At 35.6% G+C, this 23744-nt stretch overlaps 1 protein-coding gene across 11 annotated transcripts in view; it reads left to right on the forward strand.

The window, feature by feature from the left end:
• LRRC7 (leucine rich repeat containing 7) overlaps positions 1-23744 on the forward strand; it is a 553086-nt gene that overhangs the window by 192434 nt on the left and 336908 nt on the right. For all 11 annotated transcript variants that reach the window (XM_017962453.3, XM_031669738.1, XM_031669736.1 and 8 more), the window contains one exon: positions 4553-4755. In XM_017962453.3, the coding sequence (XP_017817942.1) occupies positions 4553-4755 (203 nt within the window). The remainder of the gene's footprint in view (positions 1-4552; positions 4756-23744) is intronic.

The raw sequence follows: 23744 nt of genomic DNA on the forward strand, positions 1-23744 counted from the left end.
ATATTTATATAAATGCAATGTATATCTACATTGCATTGCATATATATGTGTGTGTGTGTATGTGTGTGTATATGTGTATATATAGTACAAATTACAAAGCACGTTATTGGCAACATTATAATAAAGTACCCACAAATGGATATGAAAATTGATTATATACCACAGACCTTCTTAGAATCTTGGAAATACTGGGTACCAGCCAAGAAATTGAAAAGACTTAGTATTGAAAATAGGAAAACTGACTGAAAGTCTCTATATACATAGTAACATGGCTACACCCCGGGCAGAAGACCAGAATATTCTTCTCCAGAATATTTTTCTGGAATATCTTTTGGCTTACTGCCAGATTACCCTGCAGTAAAACCTATCAAGCCTGCAAAACTTCCAATTAGTTTTTTAGGGTTTCACGCTTCAGTATAGGAGGACAGTCAGGAATCAACAGATATTTGTGGACAACCTTTACCATGAAAGATGAAGATCAAAACAAACAAGCAGAAAGTAGAACTCAAATAACACAGGGAGCAAGGGAAAAAAGAAAGTCTGTAGTTAATATCTTCTAAGAAAACAAAAATGATATGGCACCTTGAGGCACAAATAGGATACTGTGAAAAAAGATCATTCAGGAAACAACATACAACTCTTGTAAGTAAAAATATGCTGTTAGATAAAGGGTAAGTCAGGACCTGGATTTAGGAGATAAAGTTGTGAAAATCTCACAGAAAATAGATGAAAAAGAAAAAAACATGGAAATTTCAAAAGAAAAAAATACTTGAATTATAGAATAAGTCCAAGAGATAGGTCCTCCATCCAGTTAATGGAAATCACAGAAAAATGATTTTTTTAAAAAAAAAATGAAGAACTTATCGATTAAATAATAACACAAATTTAACAGAATGCAGGATAACTGCTTCTAGAGTGAAAGGACTCATCAAGTACCTTGTATGATAGATAGATTTTAAAAACACACAAAGCACTTTGTCATGAATTTTCAAGAGTGAGGAAAAACAGAATTCTAAAATTTTCTGGTGGAGAAGAATGTGGGTGTGAAATAGGATTTTGAATAAGAATGGAAACTAGAAAATATGATAAATAAAAACGTTTTTATTTATAAAGAAAAGGTACTTCTGACATGCAGGTCCTCAAAAAATATACCTACCATAAATCCTTTTTCAGCAAGTGAACAGACATTATGTTCCACAAAACCAAAGGAATAAATCAGGAAAGAAAATGACATGGGATCAAGAAAATAGGAAATATAACACAGGAAAGAAATGAAAAAATTCACAGGATGATAGTGAAGAGAAATTCTAGTATGACAGCTGGAAAAGCAACCACTCCAGACTAAATCAAAAAGATATTTTATTCCTAAAAGGTTACTCCAGAGTGGGGGTTAAGGGGAGTCAAGGAGTAGCACTACAATCAGATTGTTTAGAAATTCAGGGGGAAGAAACCTCTACAAAGTTGAAAGTTATTACGTGTAGGGAGCATAAATCAGGAATAGAAGGAATTGTGATTGAAAGTCAATAAACTAGATACCAGAGTCATCAATGAAAGAATGGGAATGTACAAGAGATTGGTAAACGAAAGGTGTGAGGACAAGTAGAAAGATATTAATACTTTCTACTTATTACTGTCTAATTAATAGAGCATGAGACCATCAAATGAACAGAGATTTTACAAGATGAGAGAAGAGTCATAGTTTTTAGAGTGCAAGGGGTACAGTAATCCCATCTTCCAACCCAGAAATTGGCTAATCAGCATGTGATGTGAGAAAATCAGCTTGCTCTACTTTTAAAGGCTATAAGGTAATTAATGACCTTAGGGGAGAACCAAGTTTTAGTTGGGTCTATGAGGATGAGAGTGAAGAGCATTCAATGAAGAGAGACTGAGCCTCAGTAAAGATGTTTATCACGGTATAGACACAATTGAAGAATTCACATGGAGCAGAGGGAAGAGGAGAAGCTGGGCCAGGGAAGTAGTTCAGCCTGTAGACAGTGGACATTTGCCAAATGGTTTAGGTTCAGGCCTGGATATTCTGTTTTTCCTCTTGGTTCATAATTTAAGAAGTGCAATGACAGCAACACAGACATCAAGAAATAGCCACGGTAAGTGAGAGATGTTGGGCAACAAGAAGCATGAACAATTGATTTATTACTCCTCTGTGGATACAGAGCAAATGGGTGTGTGCCTTGGGTCAGCTCTACTGCGTCACTGGGGGTGGGTTAAAGTGACTACTAGTTACCCAAATAAAAAACCTGGAAATCTTTCAAGACCCTCCCCTCTCTCACAGCCTCTCTCCCACCTCTCATTTAATCTATCATCAACTTTTAGATTCAGCTTCTTAAATATCTTCCCAATCCATCACTTCTCTTTATCCTCACTACCACTACCATAGTCTATGCTATCACCACGTCCCTTTACAACCACAATAATCACAACAAACATTTACTAAGCACCTATTATATATAATATGTTAGATACCTATGAGAGTGCATTTACTGGGTGCCTACTATGTGCTAGATGCCAGGTAATGACATGAAAGGCATCAATCCTGCAATCAAGAATTTCAAGTAAGGTTCTGTAAAGCAATAGTTACAAAATCTTGCAATTCTGGTTCCCAGAAATGAAAAGAACAGGAATTTGAAAGATAGAAAGTAATGGAGAAGAAAGGTTGTCTTTTTAAATGTTTTTATTCAGCCTTCTACAGATTACCATGTGCAAACAATCATATATAAGTATTTATTCATGAACCCGTCCCTAGAACATCCTTTTATTAATTTCAGAAGTTGAAGAATGAAAAAGGATCATTTTAGGCTGAACATCTAACACCTCTTAAAGCATATTCTACTTGATTGCCTCCAAATATTTTTTCTTCTACCTTTTATTTAGGTTCATGGGGCACATGTGCAACTTTGGTTACATGGGTAAATTGTATGTTGCAGAATTTTGATATACAGATTATTTCATCACCCAGATAATGAGCATAGTACCCAACAGGTAGTTTTTTGAATCCTCACCCTCCTTCCACCCTCCACCCTCAAGTAGGCCCCAGTGTCTATTGTTCCCTTCTTAGTGGCCATGTTTGCAGTGTTTAGCTTCCACTTATAAGTGAGAACATGCAGTATTTGGTTTTCTCTTCCTGCATTAATTTGCTAGATAATGATTGTTTCCAAATTTGACTTAACATGAGCAATTTTAAAAACAAAATGCTACATTGTTTTTATAAATGTTACTAATTTCTGTGTAAGCAATAAATTTGTGTTTCTAAGTAAAAATACATTAGCAAGTTAAATGCGAGTTTCAAATTCATGTTTATTAAGTTTTAATTCTGTAGCTGGCAAACTGTACTGTGTACTGTAAATTTAAGGATAAGTGAAACAAGATCTCCTCAGAGAACTTGCCTGATACATGGGGAAACAGCACAAACAATTAGGAAAACAATATGATTAGTGGTCTGGGAAATCAGAGGAAGATACTACTCATCTTTCCTGGGAAGACATTCACCGAGATAGTGACCTTTTCGTTAAAATAAGTTTTTCAAGCAATTATCAGTAGCTGATGGTGATTAGGAGGAGAGTCCCAAATATATTCATTTATTCATTCATGCTTTCATTTGTTTATTCTACAATTATTGTTGAATACATACTATATATCAAGTACCAAGATAAATACAAGAATAAACAAAATAATCACTGCCCTGAAGAGGCCTTACTGTCTAGGAGAAAAATCACATGAAAAACAGTAGATTGAATAAAATGTTGAAGGTGCCATGATACAAGTCTTTGCAAGATTTCATGGCATTTGGTCAGTTTAACCTAGAGGAATAGGAGAAAGATGTGTCAGCAGTGTCACAGTAATTTCTACCATAATTACAAGTTGTTTTATTCCATATTACAAGGTTCATAAAGATAGATCCCCATTTGGAAGTGAATAACCAATCCAATTATAATCTGTGGTTTCAACAGAATAAAAACGCCATGAAAACAGGGTCTCTGTTCAATGCATCACTGCTTCCACTAGAGCAGTACCTAAAACACCTGTTATTCAGTAAATATCCATTCACTGATGACATTTGCAGGCTAAAAAGAGTACCTCAAAAACTTTGGGACTGAAACATGAATATTTTTACAGAAATAGGAGAAATCTTTTTTTCCAACAAATTCTGGAAGTTTCTGTTCTACCCTGTAATTTGTGTAAAAATAGAAAATATATATAGTTCCATGTTTCAAGTGAGGAGGTAAGCATGATAGTAGCATTGAACTGAGACAGGATTGTACTCTAATTAGATTCTGCCTTTCCAAAACTGTGTGATGATGGGAAATCTCTTATACTTTTTGAGTCATTTTCGAATTTGCTAGATGGGAATAAAACCTGTTTCATACCTCGCAGGGCTGTTTAAGGATTTAATGATAAAATGCACGTGTGTGTCCTACTTTAAAGTATTCTAGACCATATACCAAAATTAAATTTCTAAGCTTTAAATATTACAAGAATACCTTCCAAGGGCAGTGGATAAGCTGTTTTGTTTTGTTTTGTTTCTGCGTTTCTCTAGTGCAGTGCCTGGAGATGACCACCAAACGGAAAATCATCGGCCGTCTGGTGCCGTGCCGATGTTTCCGAGGTGAAGAAGAAATCATCTCAGTTTTAGATTACTCCCACTGCAGTCTTCAGCAGGTGCCAAAGGAGGTCTTTAACTTCGAACGAACATTAGAGGAGCTTTACCTAGATGCCAATCAAATTGAAGAACTACCCAAGGTAACTTTTGACAACCTAAAATATACAATGTAAATGAGTATTTCATAACTTTCAGAGACTTTATTATGATGATAATGTTAACTATGGGCTCCTATCTAGGTAACTGACAAGCCATTGAAATTGATATAACTTCGCCCAATATTCTCATCACCTTTTAATATTACTCCATTTATGATTTCACAGAGCTCTGTTAATAACAAATTGAACTCTATGGAAATCACCATTTGATGGATTATGCCTCGTTATCTTCATTTAAAATGACCTCTATAAAAATATAGAGTAGAGGGTTGAGATCAATAGTTTATGTTTAGAAACAAAGGAATAATATGACACTACTCCAGAACTGAAAATTTGTATGTTGTATATTAAGGTGACATTACAACCTTGAATTGTATGCTCTAAGTCTAAGAAATGCTTTTACACACATTAATACTATTATGAAAAACATGTTTTTGTACCTGTATCTAAAATATTTGATTATTACAAGTAGCACTGGATGTATGTGGCATACAACTACTAAAAAGTTTACTAGGAATTTGAAACTATCAAACTTTGTGCACATACACACACACACACACGTGCACACCTGCACACACACACTGCCATTATGGCATTGTGCCATGCAAAGAAAACCAGGTCTCCTGTGACCTTATTCCTTACTGCAAAAAAGACTGGATGATAAGAGATTAGCTAAAGCAGACCAAGGCCACACAGCAGAGAATTTCAAAATCTAAATCCAGGGTTCCTAACAGTCACCTGAGTAAGTAACCCAGATTAAGTAGTGGGCATGGTATTTGCCTATGAAGGGTTTATATGGCTGAGAAGGGAAACAAACGTCATGCACTCAATTTCTGTTGCTTATGCTAAAAAGTAAAAATGTATATTAAATATCCAGCAATCAAGAAAAGAACCTTCCACAATAAAAACTTGAAATTAATTATCAGAATCTGATATTTCAATATGCTGATCAAAATAAATTATGAATAATTATTTTTACTTAGAACTATAAGTTATCACTTGTTGGCCTTTTGGCTAAGATCAAGTGTAGAATTATAAATTATGCTGTTTACATAATACTTCAAAGTTAAGAGCTATTTGACATGTACTTCAAAACCAATATACCTCATTTTTGACAACCTGTGTATGGTGTCGTCTGTCTGGGATATTTCCTTAGATGACACTATAAACAGGTATAGTATATTTTTTAGGGGTAGGTCAGGCCTATAAAAATATTATTGACTACATGTATTCACACTAGGATTGCACATGAAGTAAAGCCTGTACTGAAATGGACTGTCTGTTCTACCAGATGAGGAACTACTTGAGGGCAAAGATGGCACCATATTCATCTCTGTTTCCCAGTACATGGGCAGTCATGATGAATTTCACATACTAGATACTGAGTCTATGTTGTCTCTGATTGATAGAACAATGCAGAGAACTTCATATGCCACCAAGGACTTGATTAGCAAAAGTATATAAGATTGAATAAGTCAGAAACGTGGTAACCCATTCTAATTTAGGAAAATAGGCATGGGGGGTGGGGGGTTTCTAGGTCAGGCTAATCTAGGATTGCCAGAAAAAAATAGAGGACACCCAGTTATATTTTACTTTTAAATTCAGAAACAGACAACATTTTTGTACAATTATGTCCCAAATTTTGCGTGGGATACATTTACACACACACACACACACACACACACACACACACATATATATGTATATATTTACATGATATTCAAATTTAGCTTGTCATCCTGTACTTTTATTTGCTAAATCTAGCAACTCTAGGCCAATCTGGTCATTTAAATCTTTTTCCATTTCTATGCAACAAATTGTGTAAGATTAATTTATCAAGCAAGTATTTATTTAATATCTGTTCTACTACACAGTACTTGAAGCTTTAGAGGGGTTACAAGAGAAATAAATCTCAATCTTTGCCCTTCCGGATCTGACAACCTAATTACAGAGAAAAACTGAAGCATTAGAGGCAAGTGCTCAGTGATGTACAATCAGAGCCAAAGAGCCAAGTACCATTGTAGAGCTTATGTATAGAGACGAGCCCTATTTTTGGAGAAGTAAGGGAAGAACTTCACTAAAAAGCACATATGCAAAATTTAAGATGCATCAAGAGTTAAAGGGAGCAGAGTTGTGAAGAGTCTGGAGTTGCAGGTGCATGGATGTGGATGCGGGCAATATATAGGGAGAGTTGGGGAGGACTCTGGTTATGAAAGTTCTTGAAAGTCACATAGTATTGTTTGAATTAACACATTGATAAGATAGTTCCATTGAAAAGTCTTATACATCAAGGAACTCACTAGGATCCTAAGTAGGCTTGGAAGAGAAGTTTTAAGATATTTTGTCTGTTTGGTTAGTTAAAATAATTGACTAACAATAATTAAAAATAATATAAGTACACCAAAGACTTAATATATTTTACCAGTATATTATAGTTAAGGAGAATTTATTATCCTTATCATTGACCTGCCTTATATATTTCAAAGAAGTTTTACATAATCTTTTAAGGTTTCTGTGAGTGTCAAGGTTGAATTTTTTTTACTTTCATAAAACAACCTTGTAAGCTAGGTTCCCTTAAAGTATCTGCCATATTGAAATATGATCTAAATGATCTGATATTGAGGTATGATCCAAACAGTACATAGATGTATTTGTGCATCATTGGAAAAAAATAAGAAATACAAAAATGAAAGGAATAATGTATCAGAGTTCATTATATGTATTTCAAGTAACAGAAAACCCAATGCAAACTGACTTTACAAATAAATAGGTTTGATTGGCTCTCGTAAGTGGAAGGCCCATCTCAGGACAGTAATCAGAACTGGTGTGTTCCTATTCACCTTGGCAGGAATAAATTTATTCTGAGGCTGACTTTTCTCTTGGTAGCAGAACGGCTGCAGGGGTTCTAGAGTTCACCTCCACAGCATCCAAAAATGGAAATATCTGACTCCTTAAAACTCTTTCTGAGAAAGAAAAAAATTGTCTCCCCTAAAATTCTTCAACTAATTTGTCTGCAGATCTCATTGGCATTAATTGTGTCACATGTTTCCTGCTGATGTAATTCCTTTGCTCTTTGAGCACAGAATAAGCTACTATAAGAAAACTGGGATTACTGTAATTGGGCTAAATAATAATGGGTCACCTCTGTAGAGCTGTGGCTTCTGGTAGCAGTACAAGGGGAAGGAGTGGAAAGGGTAAAACAGCTGTTACAGAGATAACCTTAATGTGCACTATAAAGAAACTGCTATAAAATAATTATTTCAGGAGGAGAAATGGCTCAAAATAAAAAAAAAATAAATAAAGTTCTTAATGACCTATAGGCAGAGCATTGAGCTCTTTAAGGATTTAAATCTTTAAAGTTAGATTAAATAAATTATTTTTGTCTGCCATTTTATTTTATGGCTTTCTTTGAGTTGTTATTCAGATTTGTTGGGTAATAAGATAGCCATTTTTATTCTTGATATTACATCATAGTAAGAATTATCTTTTATATATGTATTTATTCTTTGCTTTCTGATATTGTACACAGACAATATTATAATTGGTCATGAATCTCTACTATAAGATGTTATATAACACAATTGATAGAGAACAAAAAGACAAGGTAAAAGGCATTAGGGAAGATATATCAAGAATGTGTCAGAAAAGACACAAGAATAGACATGAAAGAACAGGAAGTATTTTGATTAGGAATAGTTCAATCTGTGTGTCTTAATTTTCTGTAGTGAAAGGTAAAAATACAAAATGACATGTCTTTCACACAGTGATAGAAACCCACGCAGCTTATAATTTAGCACTGTTTTGCTTGTTATTTTGAATTAGGAACTTAAAATTATAGACAGAATAATAGACCATAACAGGTGCATATTATATATGAAGTAGAGTGGGATGGCAAATTTGAAAAAAGCAATAAAGAGAAAAACTGCCAAAAAAACTTCTTGAAACTGAAGAACTTTTAAAAAGAGATTATAATTAATTTTGGAAAAGCCAATATATGACTAAACTGAAAGACCTGGAGGGTGAATTTGGTAGACAAAATTAATTTAACCACATGTAAAAGAAATGGGACTAAATTTTAAGCACCATACTTTCAACATTTTCTTGGCTTAAAAGTTTACAACCCACTCCAAAAATATTTTAGAGATCAAGAACGAGAGCTCTTGACCCAGACAAATCTGGAATTATATCCTAGCATTGGTATTTGGTTAGAAAAGTATTTTTCCTGGAAACCTGTTTCCTCATTAGTAAAACTAGGGATGTAACAACACTGTCTCCTGTGGGTGGGTAGGTGGATAGATAGGTAGGTAGGTAGGTAGGTAGGTAGGTAGGTAGATAGATAGATAGATAGATAGATAGATAGATAGATAGATAGATAGATAAATAGATAGATAGGCAAGATGATGTCATTGGCATACCTGGAATAGAAAAATATTCAATAATTGATATTTATTATTCTATCACAGCTGAAATAAGATTTCCACGTTAAGTTACCCTGAATCAAACAAAAGTAAGATTATGTAACATCTCAGGATAGTTCTAGGTGTTGACTAGTCGACAAAAAATATTCTGGCATGACTTTCTCTTTATCTGAAATCTTCAAAGACATCTTTTGGGAAAACATTCCCTCGTCCGTAAAACGTGATAGGGTTCTGACCCTACACAATTACAGCAACACATTTGTGATAATACCACTACTTCCCGAGATAATTTTCTTGACTCACACAATAACAATATTACATTATTTTTATTAGAAGCAACCCTGGAGATTATTTAATTTAGTTCTCAATTTTTACTAATAAGTAAATCCAAAGGGAAAAGTTAATTGACTTTCCTTAGGCCACATGGCATGTTTGAGTCCTATCCAAAATTATTACCAAAGACTATGTATTAGGAAAGGAGAGGTTATGCTGCAGTAAAAACAGATCAGAATCTCAGAAATTTTGCTTTCTGTCCATTAGTGCCGGCAGGGACCACTGCTCTTCACGAGCCCATCCTAACAAGTAGTTCAACTTTCTACCCAATGCAGAATCATATGCTTATTATTTCTCTTGCAATGGCCACCCAGGCTCTTCATGAACATTTTTAGTAATGGAAAAAAATCAATAATTTAAAGGATAGACCATTATATTACTGGAAAGTTCTAATTTTTAGAAAACTCTGTAGTATGCTAATGATGTTTCCCTATTTCCATCCATCTATCTATTCATTCAACACTTGGAGCTCAGGGTGATACAAAGATTGTTAAGGTATGCCTTCACTCAACAAGAAACTACGCATCCATCGTCACTGCCTTGATCCTTCAAATATTTTTAAAAATTCATGTACTTTGCTTAATGGTTCTCTTTTCTAAGACAAGTTTCCAACTTCTCTTGACTATTTTTCAAAGACATGGTATCTAGACTCCTAACCATCATAGTTACTTTCTTCTGCACAGATTGCAGTTGTTAGCTTGGTTTTACATATTGCATTATCGAATAAAAATATTTATCCAAGTGAAAGAACCCCAAAAAGCAATATACAAAATACAATCAAACTCAGGAGTGGAGTCATAGTGGGAGACAGATATTTAAGAGTCATCCTTCCAAGAAATGAGTTAAAATCAACAGACAAAAAAAAAAAAAATCCTTAGAAAGGAAAAAGACAATTGCAGAGAAAAAAATATTAAACCTTAAAAAGTGAAATGATAGTATAAACTTACTGCTGGAACGTGCCTAGAAGTTATTTGTGTTTCTCCCAGCAGTCATGACAACTTTGCATACAGAGGCAAAATTGGGAAATGTTATTATGCTTATGAAGCCAAAATATCTCTCCATGGGTGAGAGGAATGTTAACATCGCAACTGATTTTGATCTAGGTTTCTATAACTTATAAAACCTATTTGCTCTAATGAACAGGAGACAAAGAGAGCAATTTACTGTGTAGCACTTTTAAACTAATTCTAGATATTTTCAATCCTCTAAGACATGTGAGATTTGAGGTCTTGCTCATTTCACTTATAGAGATCACACATTAACTGTTTTGTGTCTGAAGGGTGAAGTTCTTGCTTCCTATCAGAGTGCCATAAAACACTCAGAGTGGATAAAACATTAGTGAGATGTAGAAAAGTTATACAGATATTTTAAATGAATTAGCAGGAAAACCAAGCTATGTATTCTTAAAACTTACTCATTTCCTGGAGGCACATTGATGGTGTCTTCATTTGATGCTGCTTTTACCTCAGCATGACGCAGATCAGTTGATCCTAGGCTTCTGGGCTGAAAATCCAGCAAACTGTGGGAACTGACATTCTCTTTCTTTTGCTAAGTAAACATTTTTAAAACACTCATCTATGACTTTTATTATTTAATTGTAAATGCTTTCACACCCAAATGTATATAACAATCATAAGCACAAAACAAATGGCATCCTTCTACAAGAAAAAATAGGCAGTAAACTTACACTGTCTTTTTTTCTTAAAAGTTTTGTCGAGATGTAATTTACATTCCATCAAATTCATTTTTACAAATTCAGTTGTTATTTTCACAGAATTGCGCAGCCGTCATCACTGTCTAATTCTAGAACATTTTCATCACCCTTTGAGAAACCGCCCATATCTATTAGCAGTCACTCCATGTTCTCTGCTTCTCCTCACCCCTGGCAACTTATTTCTCCATCAATTTGCCTATTTCAGAAATTTCATATAAATGGAATTACATAGCAGGGTACTTTTGTGACTGTCTTTTCACTGAGCATAATGTTTTCAGGGTTCATCCATGCCATAGCCTGCGTCAGTACTTCATTCCTTTTTATTGATAAACAATGTTCGTTTGTATGAATATACTGTATGTCATTTAAAAAATAGAGTATAACACTTTTATAAATGCAGAAAATTTGTTGTTATTTTTCTATAATACATATGTGTAACTATTTTCTTAATACAAATCCATCAGTTTGTAGCTTTGTAGTCTTTAGTATACATAAAGTTGAACTCCAATACCCAACGTCCTCCAGTATTTAGGGTTTTGTTTTTTTATTATTATTTGTTTATCTTTTAAGAGACAAGAGTCTCACTCTGCCGCACAGTCTGGCATGCAGTGACACAGTCATAGCTTACTGCACCCTTGAACTCCTGGGCTCAAGTGATCCTACCTCCTCAGCCTCCTGAGTATCTAGGACTACAGGTGTGTGCCACCATGCCCAGATAATTTTTTATAGAGAAGTGGTATTATGTTCTTTGTTACGTATATTGCCCAAGCTGGTCTCAAACTCCTAGCCTCAAGTGATCCTTCTGCATCAGCCTCACAAAGTGCTGGATTTATAGACATCAGCCACTGTTCCTGGCCAATCCAGTTACACTCAATATAGAATATTGTCAGTAAGCTGAGAGATGCCAGAAGAAAAACAGCCTCCATATACCTACAGTTGCTTGCCCTAGGTGAGGGGGAAAAAAAACCCAACATTAAGAAGCCAGATCCAGGTGAGGGCTGCAGGAAGACAGCCGCATGGTGCTCACTACTCCATGCCGGCCACTCATGCTGGGCTATGTAGCTGAAACACCGATCATTCAATATAAAGTAGTCAGGGATTTATCACAAAGGTGTGTTTTAGGCTGGTGAAAATTTTTTCATGGGCTGGCTTCAGTCACTGGCCCATGAAATAGCAGAAATCCTCCCCAACTCTTTAGAAAATAAATGAACAACAAAAATGCATCTGAGACAAGCCAAGCTAGAGCTCCATGTTCATGAATGGCAAATAGGCTCTGACAATTATGCTCGAGCAGTTTGGGCACATAAATGCCAAGCAGGCTTTCTCCTGGGAGACTTTACCCCTGGTCTTTCCACTGCCAGGCTTGCTCTGAACCATGGCTCGCTCCTTTGTTTCCTTCAGATATCTGCTCAAACATCACTGGAAAAGCATTTCCCCGTTATCTTACACAAAATAACAACACCCACTATCACCACCCCTTATTTAGCCTGGACAAAATTTTAAGCCTCACTGTGTCTCTAAGAGATGTCTCATACAACTTGATTGTGTTAACCAGTATTAAGACACTGCCTAACTACTTTATCATTGCCATAAAACATCTCTGTAAATATCTCCCTCTGATATACTGTCTATTATTTTACAAGGAATAAGAGCTTTGACAGTGGCCATAGGTGAGGAAGGAAGGGGAAAGTTGGAGTATATCTGCATATGTGTAAAACACAGAAAATAAAACTCTCATGTAGCAGTTTTTACATTTTTGATGCTCATCCTGGGAGTTGGGGTGACATAGGATAGTTTATGTGATTCCTCCATAAGGCAGGACCTGATACAACACACTCTTTGCATTTTTCCTTCCTCTCAAACTCTGAGTACTTGTATCCATATAAATTAGAGCTGTCACATAATGTTTGCTCAAATAAAGGAATGTGCTGTTTGAGTCTAAGAGCTGTCAAAGGTCAGATGTCATGGAACATGCTTTTATGTTTGGGGATGTGGGGTGGAATAGATTTTGTAAAATTCCTTCCAAACAATATTTTGTGATTCACTAGTATAAGCTTCTTTTTAAATAGAAAAAAAAAAAATAACCAACAATAGAAGGAAGCATTCTGACAAACAGCATAGTAACTATAGTTACCAGTTATTATCACAGATGTACTATAGTACAATGTAAACAATTCCGGTAAGAGAGGACCTCAGTTTAACACAAGTTCTGCCACTAGTTAGTCATGTGACTTCAGACATTATTTAACTCCTTTGAGCCTTAGCATCTTCATTTGCAGTAGTTGCTCATCTAGGTTTGTTCTTCCTCATCTCCTACAATTGTGGTGATGATCAAATAATATAAAGTATGTGAAAGTAATTTAAAAACAGCAAAGTAATCTACAGATTGAGCATCCCTAATCTGAAAATCCGAAATCTGAAATGCTCCAAAATCTGAAACTTTTTGAGCACATACATAATATTACAGTTAGAAAATTTCACACCTGATCTCATATGACAGGTCACCGTCAAAACATAGTCAAAACTTAGTTTCATGCACAAAAGTTATTTTAAAATATTGTATAAAATTACATTCAGGTTATGTGTATAAAGTGTACATGAAGCATAAATGAATTTTGTGTTTAGACTCTGGTCCCATCCCCAAGATATCTCATTATGTATACGCAAGTATTCCAAAATCTGAAAAAAAAAAAATTGAAATCCTAAACACTCTGTTTCCAAGTATAAGGGATATTTAACATGTATAACTGTTGAGTTAAGAGAAATGGCTTATTTTAATAAGAAATAAGAGTCGTTTAATGAAGTTGCTTTTCATATTTAAAATAAAGATGAATCTAACACTAAAATAACAGAAAGCTTTTTTAGTTGCTTAACCAGTGGCTATAGATTACTATTTAATATGGATTTACAGCTGCATCAGTTACTTTTTTATTGTAGGCCAGAAAAACCAACTGGCCATTTTAGGTAAAGATGAACATTTACTGGAAATATATCCAGGCTCTTAGAATTAATAGAAGCCTAAAGGGCTCCTACATGGAAAAGGGACAGGAACCAAGACAGTTCTAGACTGCTGCTCAGAATTTACACAACAGTGATGGTCTGGGCCACACAATGCTGATCTTCTGAGGATGGCAATTTACAAAGACCCCCATGTAACCGTGACAGTTGCTCAAGATTCAAATTCCTGCTGCCTCCACAATGTACAATGAGGAATGTCATTAAAAGGAAGATGAAGGTTCTAATGGAATAAGGGGAATGGATGTCTGATAAGCAAAATAAGCAAAAATAAAGCATTCTCTAATATTCTACATATCATATGCTTTCAATTTTATTGATGCTTCTTTTCATTCACTGATATTTGCAACTTAAGATGTATTAGTTCAAGGCCATGTTTTTCTTAAAACTTTAAGTAAAATTATTTGAAAACAAGGACACTTACTTATTTTGTGAGAGGTCTAATGAGATCAAAGGAGCCATGGAAGAAAGATCTTAGGGTGACAAATTTTGAAATGCTATTTCATAGTTGTGATTGTAGTTTATCAAAACTTGAATGATCATTCATTATTTTATTTTTTCCTCCTACTTAAAAAGGAATCTTTTGAAATGAAAAAAATACTTGTATCACTATAATTGCTGCTTAAACAATGGTCATGATTGAGAATATGAAATGTGTTGCTCGAGATTTAACACAGCCTAAGCTTGCAAATGTAGAACAAAAAAATGCCACTTGTTTAATAAAGTTGCCCCATTTTAAAATTTCATGTTAACACTAATTCCCTGAAGGGTTTGTCTTTCATAAACAAGGAGTTTTCTGTACCCTTGGCATATGTAGCCTCACATATATCTATGGAGGGCTCTCCTTAGATCCTGGATTTGAAAAAAGGTTTTAAAAAACGACCTTTTAAAATGCCTCACTTTCTCACTAATGATTTTGTGCATGATTCTATCCTCCAGTAGAAAACTTAGATTCACCTGACCTAAGTCTTGTATCCACTCTTTGATTAATGTTTCCAGAAATATGAGAACTTATAGCTAACAAGGTTGCATGATTTTGTCCCCCAACACCAAATGTATACAATTTTTCTGAATATATAAAACTACATCTAGGACAAAACTATCTCATATATATGCATATGTGATACATAAATGATCAAAATTTGACTCCGTTTAATCTCTTTCCTAAAGCATCTTTTTTTCATATATGTTCTTTAATTGCAATTATTTTTCAATTTGAATAAATAAATAATGTAGATTAACTCTCTAAAGCCCTAAGGAAGAGTGAGATGAAGGACAGATTAGCAAAAACGTAGTTTGAATGTGGAAAATAGTAAATAATTTTTGCTTACTGAGATTTTTGTTTTTGCTTAAAATGTTTTATTATTTAAAAATGTGTAGTATCAGCAACTCTTAATTATGTGAGTCAATGAGAAACTGACAATCTTCTACAAGTTTACAATGAGTAACATGGCTTACACATGCCATCATTTATTTCTAACCTTTACCCAAATATCAAATCTCATTAAAATCTGATTCGACAACAAATTTGCTGATTTTTCCTGCCAGTTTTTGAGAAATTATACAAAAAAAAAAAAACCTCAAGATTTTAGGTAAAATATATCAATGGATTTGTTCATTCACTCAGCAAACATTTCTTGGTTACCAATTATGTGCAAGCATTGTTCTAGGTGCCAGAGATATATTATTGAGGAAGATCAACAAGTTTCTATTCTCACAAAATCTACCTTGCTGCAAAAGGAGCATATAAATCAACAAACAATTTAAAATAAAAATGTTAGGTGATGGCAAACGCCATTGTGAAAATAAAGCAGGGGGCCGGGCGCGGTGGCTCACGCCTGCAATCCCGGCACTTTGGGAGGCCAAGGATGGCAGATCACCTGAGGTCAGGAGTTCAAGACCAGCCTGGCCAACATGATGAAACCCCATCTCTACTAAAAATAAAAAAAAAAATAGCCAGGCATGATGGCGATGCCTGTAATGCCAGCTACGCTACTCAGGAGGCTGAGGCAGGAGAATCACTTGAACCTGGGAGGTGGAGGTTGCAGTGAGCTGAAATCGCGCCACTGCATTCCAGCCTGGGCAACAAGAGAGAAACTCCATCTCTAAATAAATAAATAAATAAGGAAAAAAGAAGGAAAAATAAAATAAAATAAAGGAGGGGAATTGTTGAGAGGGCATTTGAGGTGGAAAGTGCAGTAAATGCCTAAAAAATGATCTTTTGTGTTGAGTTCTGAATGACAGGGAGGGGTCAACCAGGCAAGATCATGCAAGATCAGAGAAAGAATATTCTAGGCAAAAGGGACACTCTAAAGTAAGGAGTGTGGCATACTTACAGGACAGGAAAAAGGAGGGTGTGTAAAGAATGAGGGGAAGAGTGCTACAAAGGCACCACAGGAGAGTAGGTGGGAGAGGTTGCAGGAGAAAGAGTGGGGCTAAATCATACAAGTTCAGATAAGCTAGGAATGGTCTTAAGATTTTATTCTAAGTGACGTGAAGGGACACTGAAGAATTCTAAGAGAAACAGTGACATGAAATTACTTATATTTTAAAAATACCACTCTGGTTGCAGTGAAAATACATTGTAGCAAGTCAAGAGCACAGAAAAAGAGATTAGAGGCTACTGCAGTTGTACAGGTGAGAGGTTGGTGGCTTCAACTAGACTGATGATAGTGAAGAAAAGGAGAAGAATTTCAGACTATGTTTTGTAGGCAAAGTTAACAAAATTTGATAATGAAATGGATTTGGGAGATAGATTAGGACCAGAAAGGAAATTTAGAGAGAGTTGCTGTTGATAGAGGAGGAAAACAAGGAAAGAAGGGTTTTTGAGGATATAGGAAGAAAACTTATGTTGTCATAAAAGCCAGGAAAAGAACAGAAAGTGTTTTAAAAAGAGGGAGTATAAACTGAGAGATTGGCTAAGAGGATAGAGGAGAGACCGTTGTATTTGCTAGTATGGAAGTCGTTGGTGACCTTAATAAGAGTAGTACAGTGAAAACCTGATTGAAGTAGATTAAAAAGACAATGGTGAATATAAACATCTCTATTTAAAATGTTTTGTTGTTAGGGAAAGCAGAACAATGGGACCAGCTAGAGAAGTGTATGAAGTCAAAATACATTTTGTTTTGTTTTGTTTTAAGATCAGTGACATGAAGGCACATTTGTTCATGACTAGAATTAAATAAGGAGAAAGGGGGAGAAACTAGCTGCAGAAAATTGATGTAATAATTATAGGAGCAATGTCCTGAAGGCAAAAGTATAGGAGATCCTCAGAATGTGTGAAGGGGAGGAATAGACATACTTCATTCATTGTAATGAAAGAGAAAGAAGAAAATATGAGTGCAGATGATGATGGTTGACAGGACTTGAGGGACATAATGACACTGAAGTTTGGTTCAAACCATAGAGGTTCCAATGTGGGAAAGAAATGCTGTGAGCTGAAAGGATGGGAAGTGACAATCTTACAATGTGCCAAGAAGGTGAGAGAGTGGGGTACATGAAAGTTGGGATTAAAGAGGAATATTACTTATAAAATGAATTGAGGGCCTTAAATGTATAAATTAACTGTATTTTGTAAAGTTTCCTCTTAAAATGGTGGTTAGTTGAGAAACAGATATCAAAGGCAAGTTCTCCTAAAGTCTTATATATTGTCTTATATGCCTGGACCAGAAAAAACTAAGAAGACAGATGAACAGCTAAGAAGGCAGGATATGCAACAAAAGTTTATTGATCATCTGCTCTGTGCTAAGCACTTCATATGCGATAGCTTTTCTGTCCTCAGAGCAACCCTGCCCAATAGGTTTTGTTATCTTCACTAAATTTAAGGATCTTAAAGCACAATGAGGTTAAAGAATGTACTAAAGGTTATACAGCTAGAAAATAGAGCTGGGCATGGTGGCTTACGCTTGTTATCCCTGCTGCTGGGGAGGCTGAGGCAGAAGGATCGCTTAAGCCCAAGAGTTCAAGACTGCAGTAAGCTATGACCACACCTCTACAGCCTGAGAGACAGAGTGACACCTGATCCCTTAAATAAAAATGGCCTGGCCCAGGATGGTGATCCTGAGGATGGATTTGAAGGACAGAGTTTGGAGAGGTTTTTAGAAGGCAAGCTTTACTGGATTGGCCATCTTGATATTGGGGGAAGCATCTTGATATTGGAGGAAGGAGTCACAGGTGACTCCTAGGTTTCTGCTACAGGATATCTGGGTAAGCAAAAAGATGGAAGGCATAGAATCCAGGGACCAGAGCCCAGTTCAGAAGAGCAGTAAAGGAATATCTTACAAAACCAGCTGTACATTACCTTGAGAGAGCAATCTTCCCATGCTGCAGCCAGCTATACAGGGCACAGGAGTGAACTGCTCTAGAATAAAATGTAGACCTAGCAATTTATCTGATGTGCTTTATGTTTAGAAATATAATTGCTTGGCATTTGACAAAGCTTTTTGAGCATTTGGAGAAAATTAAGGATAAATGTATAGAAAAAAGCTAAACAATGAAGCAACTTCTGGAACAAAAAAAAAAATTTATGAGTAGCATATACATAAGATGAACAAATCTATAAATCTAATGTATAGCATGAAGACTTTAGGTAATAAAATTGTACTGTATGTGAAATTCATGCTTAATGAGTAGATTTTAGCTACTCTTGCCACAGAAACAAGGAAAAGTGAGGTGATTTATATGTTAATTTGCTTCACTACAGTAGCCTTTTTGCTATCTATGTGTATTCTGTAACATCATGTTACATACTTTAAGTATACATTTATGTTTTAAAAAACTTTTATGAGTAAAGTAAACACAGGGTACAAATCCACTTATTAATGTCAGCATTTACCGCTGATATAACCAAAGATTTGGATGTAAGTATGCTGGGAAGATAGGCAAAAAGAATGGTGGTGGCTTTGGTGGTGAGAGATGATATGATTTTTCAAATACCATAATATGAAATAAATACACAATCTCTACAATTGATAGAAAAAGACAGAGAAATACATGCACATCTTTAGAAATGTAGAAGAACATACAAGAAGTAATAGCTAAAAGAGTTGAAAGCAAATAACTCTACAAGAGAGACTGTGGCATGTGAAGAAGAGGAAAAAGAACTGAGATATTTTTATTTTAAAACATTTTAAGAGGAAAAGAGAATTGAGCTAGAAGAGAAAAACACAGGGATTAGTCGTTCGGTAGAGCTGACCAAATCTGACAATATAATAGCACTTCCTTCTGAAAATGATTTATCAATGTGTCTTATAAAAGCCACACAAATAAAAATATATGTCCAGAACTCCAGTACATTATAAAACATGATTTGTGCAAATTAAATTAGGTAAAAAGTAAAAATGTAATTTCAGGTGTGTCATTTTCTGCTCTCTATTGTTTTCACTACTTCTTTTAATAGTTGTTACTTGGTTATTGCATGTTTTAATATTATTCATTTCCAGCTTAATCCTTAGTATGTGACTTGACGGTTTGTTATACTCTAGAGAATTAATCCCCTATCAACCCAAAAGGCAGATTTCATTCTAGAAGTGAGTCCAAACTGCCACATTAATAGAATGCCCTCTCTGATTTAGAACCACTTTGAGATCCAGTTCTTGACCAGGCACTCTTAGAAAGTCAGGTCACTCTTAACTTGTTACAGAAATGTAGAACTACTTCACAGAGATTATGAAGCTTACCTTGCATAGAACTGACTTCTAGTCAAATGTAAAATTCATATATGGACATTTGCTTTCAAAAATTAGGAGAGCTATATAAGGCCAGGAGTCAGGATCTACTATAGCAAATATGTACTGCATCTTTCTATAATGACAATTAATTAAATGATTTCTAAGAGAAAACCATAAATATGTCACAGAATCAAATGCAAAATTCATCTGAATTGTGAAGAGAAATCATATTTACTGTATTCTGTTGTGAGAGATACTGTGGCAGAAAAGTTTAAGAGACCTTGGACTAGACTTCAGAGATAATGAGCAGTTCCCCAGATTGTGAGAAATGATGGGAAAGAAAAGAAGCAAAGGATATGAATAATGTAAGCTCACCCTTATTGCCTTCTAGCTAGTATTATTTAATTTCAAAGGTCAGCTCCAAAATCCCAATAGAGCCTCTGATTACGGAGACAAAAAGCAGCCCTAAGTGAAATGTCTGGGGTAGGGAAAACCACTAAAGTCTTAGAGTTGGGCAGACTTAAGTTTGAATCCCAGCTTGGGGAAGGTTCTTAGCCTCAGTTTCTCTCCTATGTAAACTGAAGAAAATAGCATCTACCTTGAAAGACTGTCTTACTCATATCTTATTTTTATCATCTACTGACCTTGTGGTAATTCTTCTTCACTGTTATATATTATATAACATAATATATGTGAAATGTGAGTATGGTGTCTGCAAAACATAATCTTTCAACAAATGACAGTAATTACTATGAGCCGCAATACAGTAAAGAATACAAAAAAGCTGGCCTCTCCCTATAAAATGAGAAATGATAGTTGCGCTTTCCAGAAAGAAAGTTATCTTCTATTCCAAATTAACAGCGATATGAAATGAAACAAATCTTTTGCAGATACTTTTTCTTCCAAAATGTATGTGGAAATAAATTTTTAATAAAATCCTAGACATATGTATCCCTTCTATGCATAGAGGCAATTTGTTGTTTCCATAACGAACCTGAAACAGCACTGAGTTAAGTCTCAACCAGTCAGAGATTAAAGGAAACATCAACATTCTACCTCTTTCTTTAGAACCATTTTACTGCTTCTGCGTTTCCTGGTAATAATGCAACCTCACTGCCTTGCTATTGATTTTTCATTTTGGGGTGTGTGGGGGTGTGTGTGGGTGTGTGTGAGCGGGGGGTGTGTGTGCCTGCATGTGCTATTTACTGCTTCTTGCTTTCCTGGTAACAATGCAACCTCACTACCTTGCTATTGATTTTTCATTTTGGTGTGGGTCTGTGTGGGTGTGTGGGTTTGATATTTATTGCTCAGACAGTTAAGTTTTCTGTTTTCTTTAAATTTTAAGTGGGTGAATTAAAGGTTTGTTTCCTTTTTTTCGAGATTCTTTATGGTGAATTTCCCATGGCCCTCAATGGAGCCTGTCCTGTGTGTGAGTGACCTTAAATAGGATTGAATTTTGCTTTCTACCAAGAGCCCTAAATAATTAAGAGCTAACTGATAAAAGCTTGTAGTTTATGTTTATTCATTAACATTAATGACATTTGCTTCTGTCATCACCAGTGGAACACTGCCACTAGCCTACAGAGGAACCCTAACACTTGAGAGGAATGGGGCAGAGCCAGGGCCCACAGAGGCCAGGTATGCTGGATGCCCACAGCAGAAAGGAGCTCTTTTTAGAAGAATGAAGTCAGAGATATCAGAATGGAGTGGTCTCAGAAGGGAGGGATGACATCGTTAAATGGAATAGGGAGGCCAAGAAAGGCAAGAACTGTATAATCCATTAGACCAAGCAATAAAGTGTCATTTGTATCTTTTACAATGCCAACTTCAGGGGAGCAGAGGCGAAAGCTCCTTGATCTTGCTGTTCTCTCTGGGTTATCACCTTCATCTGTTCTCATATTCTCAGTGCCACGGTGAAGACTCACAAATCTACGATGCCAGCTCATCCCAGTCTCTCAATCTTCAAACTGGTACATGCCTCCTGGACTTACCTGAATATTCACACTCAACAAGTATAATTCCCCACCTTGAAACCTGTCTTCTGTCCTGTATTCCTTGTTTCAGTTGGTGACTATCCATTCAGTTTGGTTACCAAGACAGTCATCATTTACTCTTTCTATTTGTTCAGCTTCCACATCAAATCAACAGTTAAGAATTTTGTTACCTAAATATCTCTTAAATCTATCTCACCTCTCCACCCTATGACTGGAGCCTTTGTCAGACCTACATCTCACAGCTGACTAATGGAATCGTCTCCTTAGTGTTATCTTAAGCCAGCCTTTTCCCCCATTCTGTTTCTCACACAGCCAACAGTGACCCATTCCAAATATAAATATGACCAGACTGTAACCTAAGTTAAGGAAGTTACCTGTCTCTTCTCTAACTTCAGGGGAAAAAGCCACGCAGCTTAGCATGGAATGCTGACATGAGGCTTCTATAGTCTGGCTACAGCCTATTTCTTCAATCTCTTCCTTCTTCTGCTCTCTTAGGAAGTGTTCCTGAAACACAAAGCTTTTTCTTGCCTGTAGGTTCATGCTGTTTCCTCTGCCTGGCACACTACTTTGATTCATCTCAACTGTCACTTCCTCCCACAGCCTTCATTATTCACTCCCTGGCACATTTGTTCCACTCTCCTCTGTGCCTCCATATTACCATGTTCCATAGTTGTACTTGCCAAACCTATGGCAATTATTCATTCTATATATATATATTTATTGAATGCTTACTCTGTTCCAGGGAAACAAAGGTGAAGAAGAAAGACACTAATGTGTGTCCGCCTCCCCTACCAGAATACTGAACTATGTCTATTTAATCTTTGTTTCCATGGGAACTAGTGCAGTGTTTTGTCCAAAGCTAGCTTCTCACTAAGTATTTATTGCATAAATACTTATAATTTTGTAACAGTGGGTTATAGAAATATATATGCAAAAGTATGTGAAAACACAGTAGAGAGACAACCAATCCTGCTTTGTTTGGGGGTCAGGGAGGTCCACCTGGCAGAAGTGCATTGCTGAAGACAAGACTAGAGCACAATCTAATTGGGTTTTCAGATTAAAAATGGAACCTTAGAGAACATGGAACTAGCTCAATAATGTGGCTAAGTATGAATGGAGTCAGAATTCAAATCCTGGTCTATCTGATTCCAAAGTTTATAATCTACTTATTATCACTACCAGTGGAGAAAAAACTCCAGTTATACCATGAGCCATCTCTCTGGCTCACTGACCTTAGTAGAGCTAGTCAGCAAAGTTAGCCTTTTGTCACTCACAACTGATCAGGGCATAGAAGGGCAAAACAATATATACATATATATACATATATGTGTGTGTATATGTGTATATATGTATCTGTACATATATATACATATATGTGTGTCTGTGTGTGTGTGTATATATATGTACAGATACATACACAAACCAGCTAACACTAGTGTGGAACTCTAGATTGATGCCGTTCAGCCTAATTGTTCACATACCACATTGATTACCCTCTATAGACAAAGCAGTATTTTTTTACATGTCAACTAACAAAACTCTTACCAACCAATAATTACTAAAAAAGCAACAAAAGGAACCCCCCTTCAAAGGCACACCTGTGAACAAGCATACTCATACACACATATCCTTAGTCTTTAGCTTAATAGAGATATCAGGAATTTACCCCAAATACACAGAAACGATGAAACTGGGTTGAAATTAAGAACACTTAAAGCTATGCTTTTAAGTTCAGCTTTCACATTTTTCTATTTCATTCTGGGTATTATTAGCTTGCTACCATCACATAAAGTAATCAAGGATATGCAAGTTAAATAACACTTTCATT

The sequence above is a fragment of the Papio anubis genome, chromosome 1 (genome assembly GCF_008728515.1).
Source record: "Papio anubis isolate 15944 chromosome 1, Panubis1.0, whole genome shotgun sequence".
In the NCBI taxonomy this organism is placed as follows: Eukaryota; Metazoa; Chordata; class Mammalia; order Primates; family Cercopithecidae; genus Papio; species Papio anubis.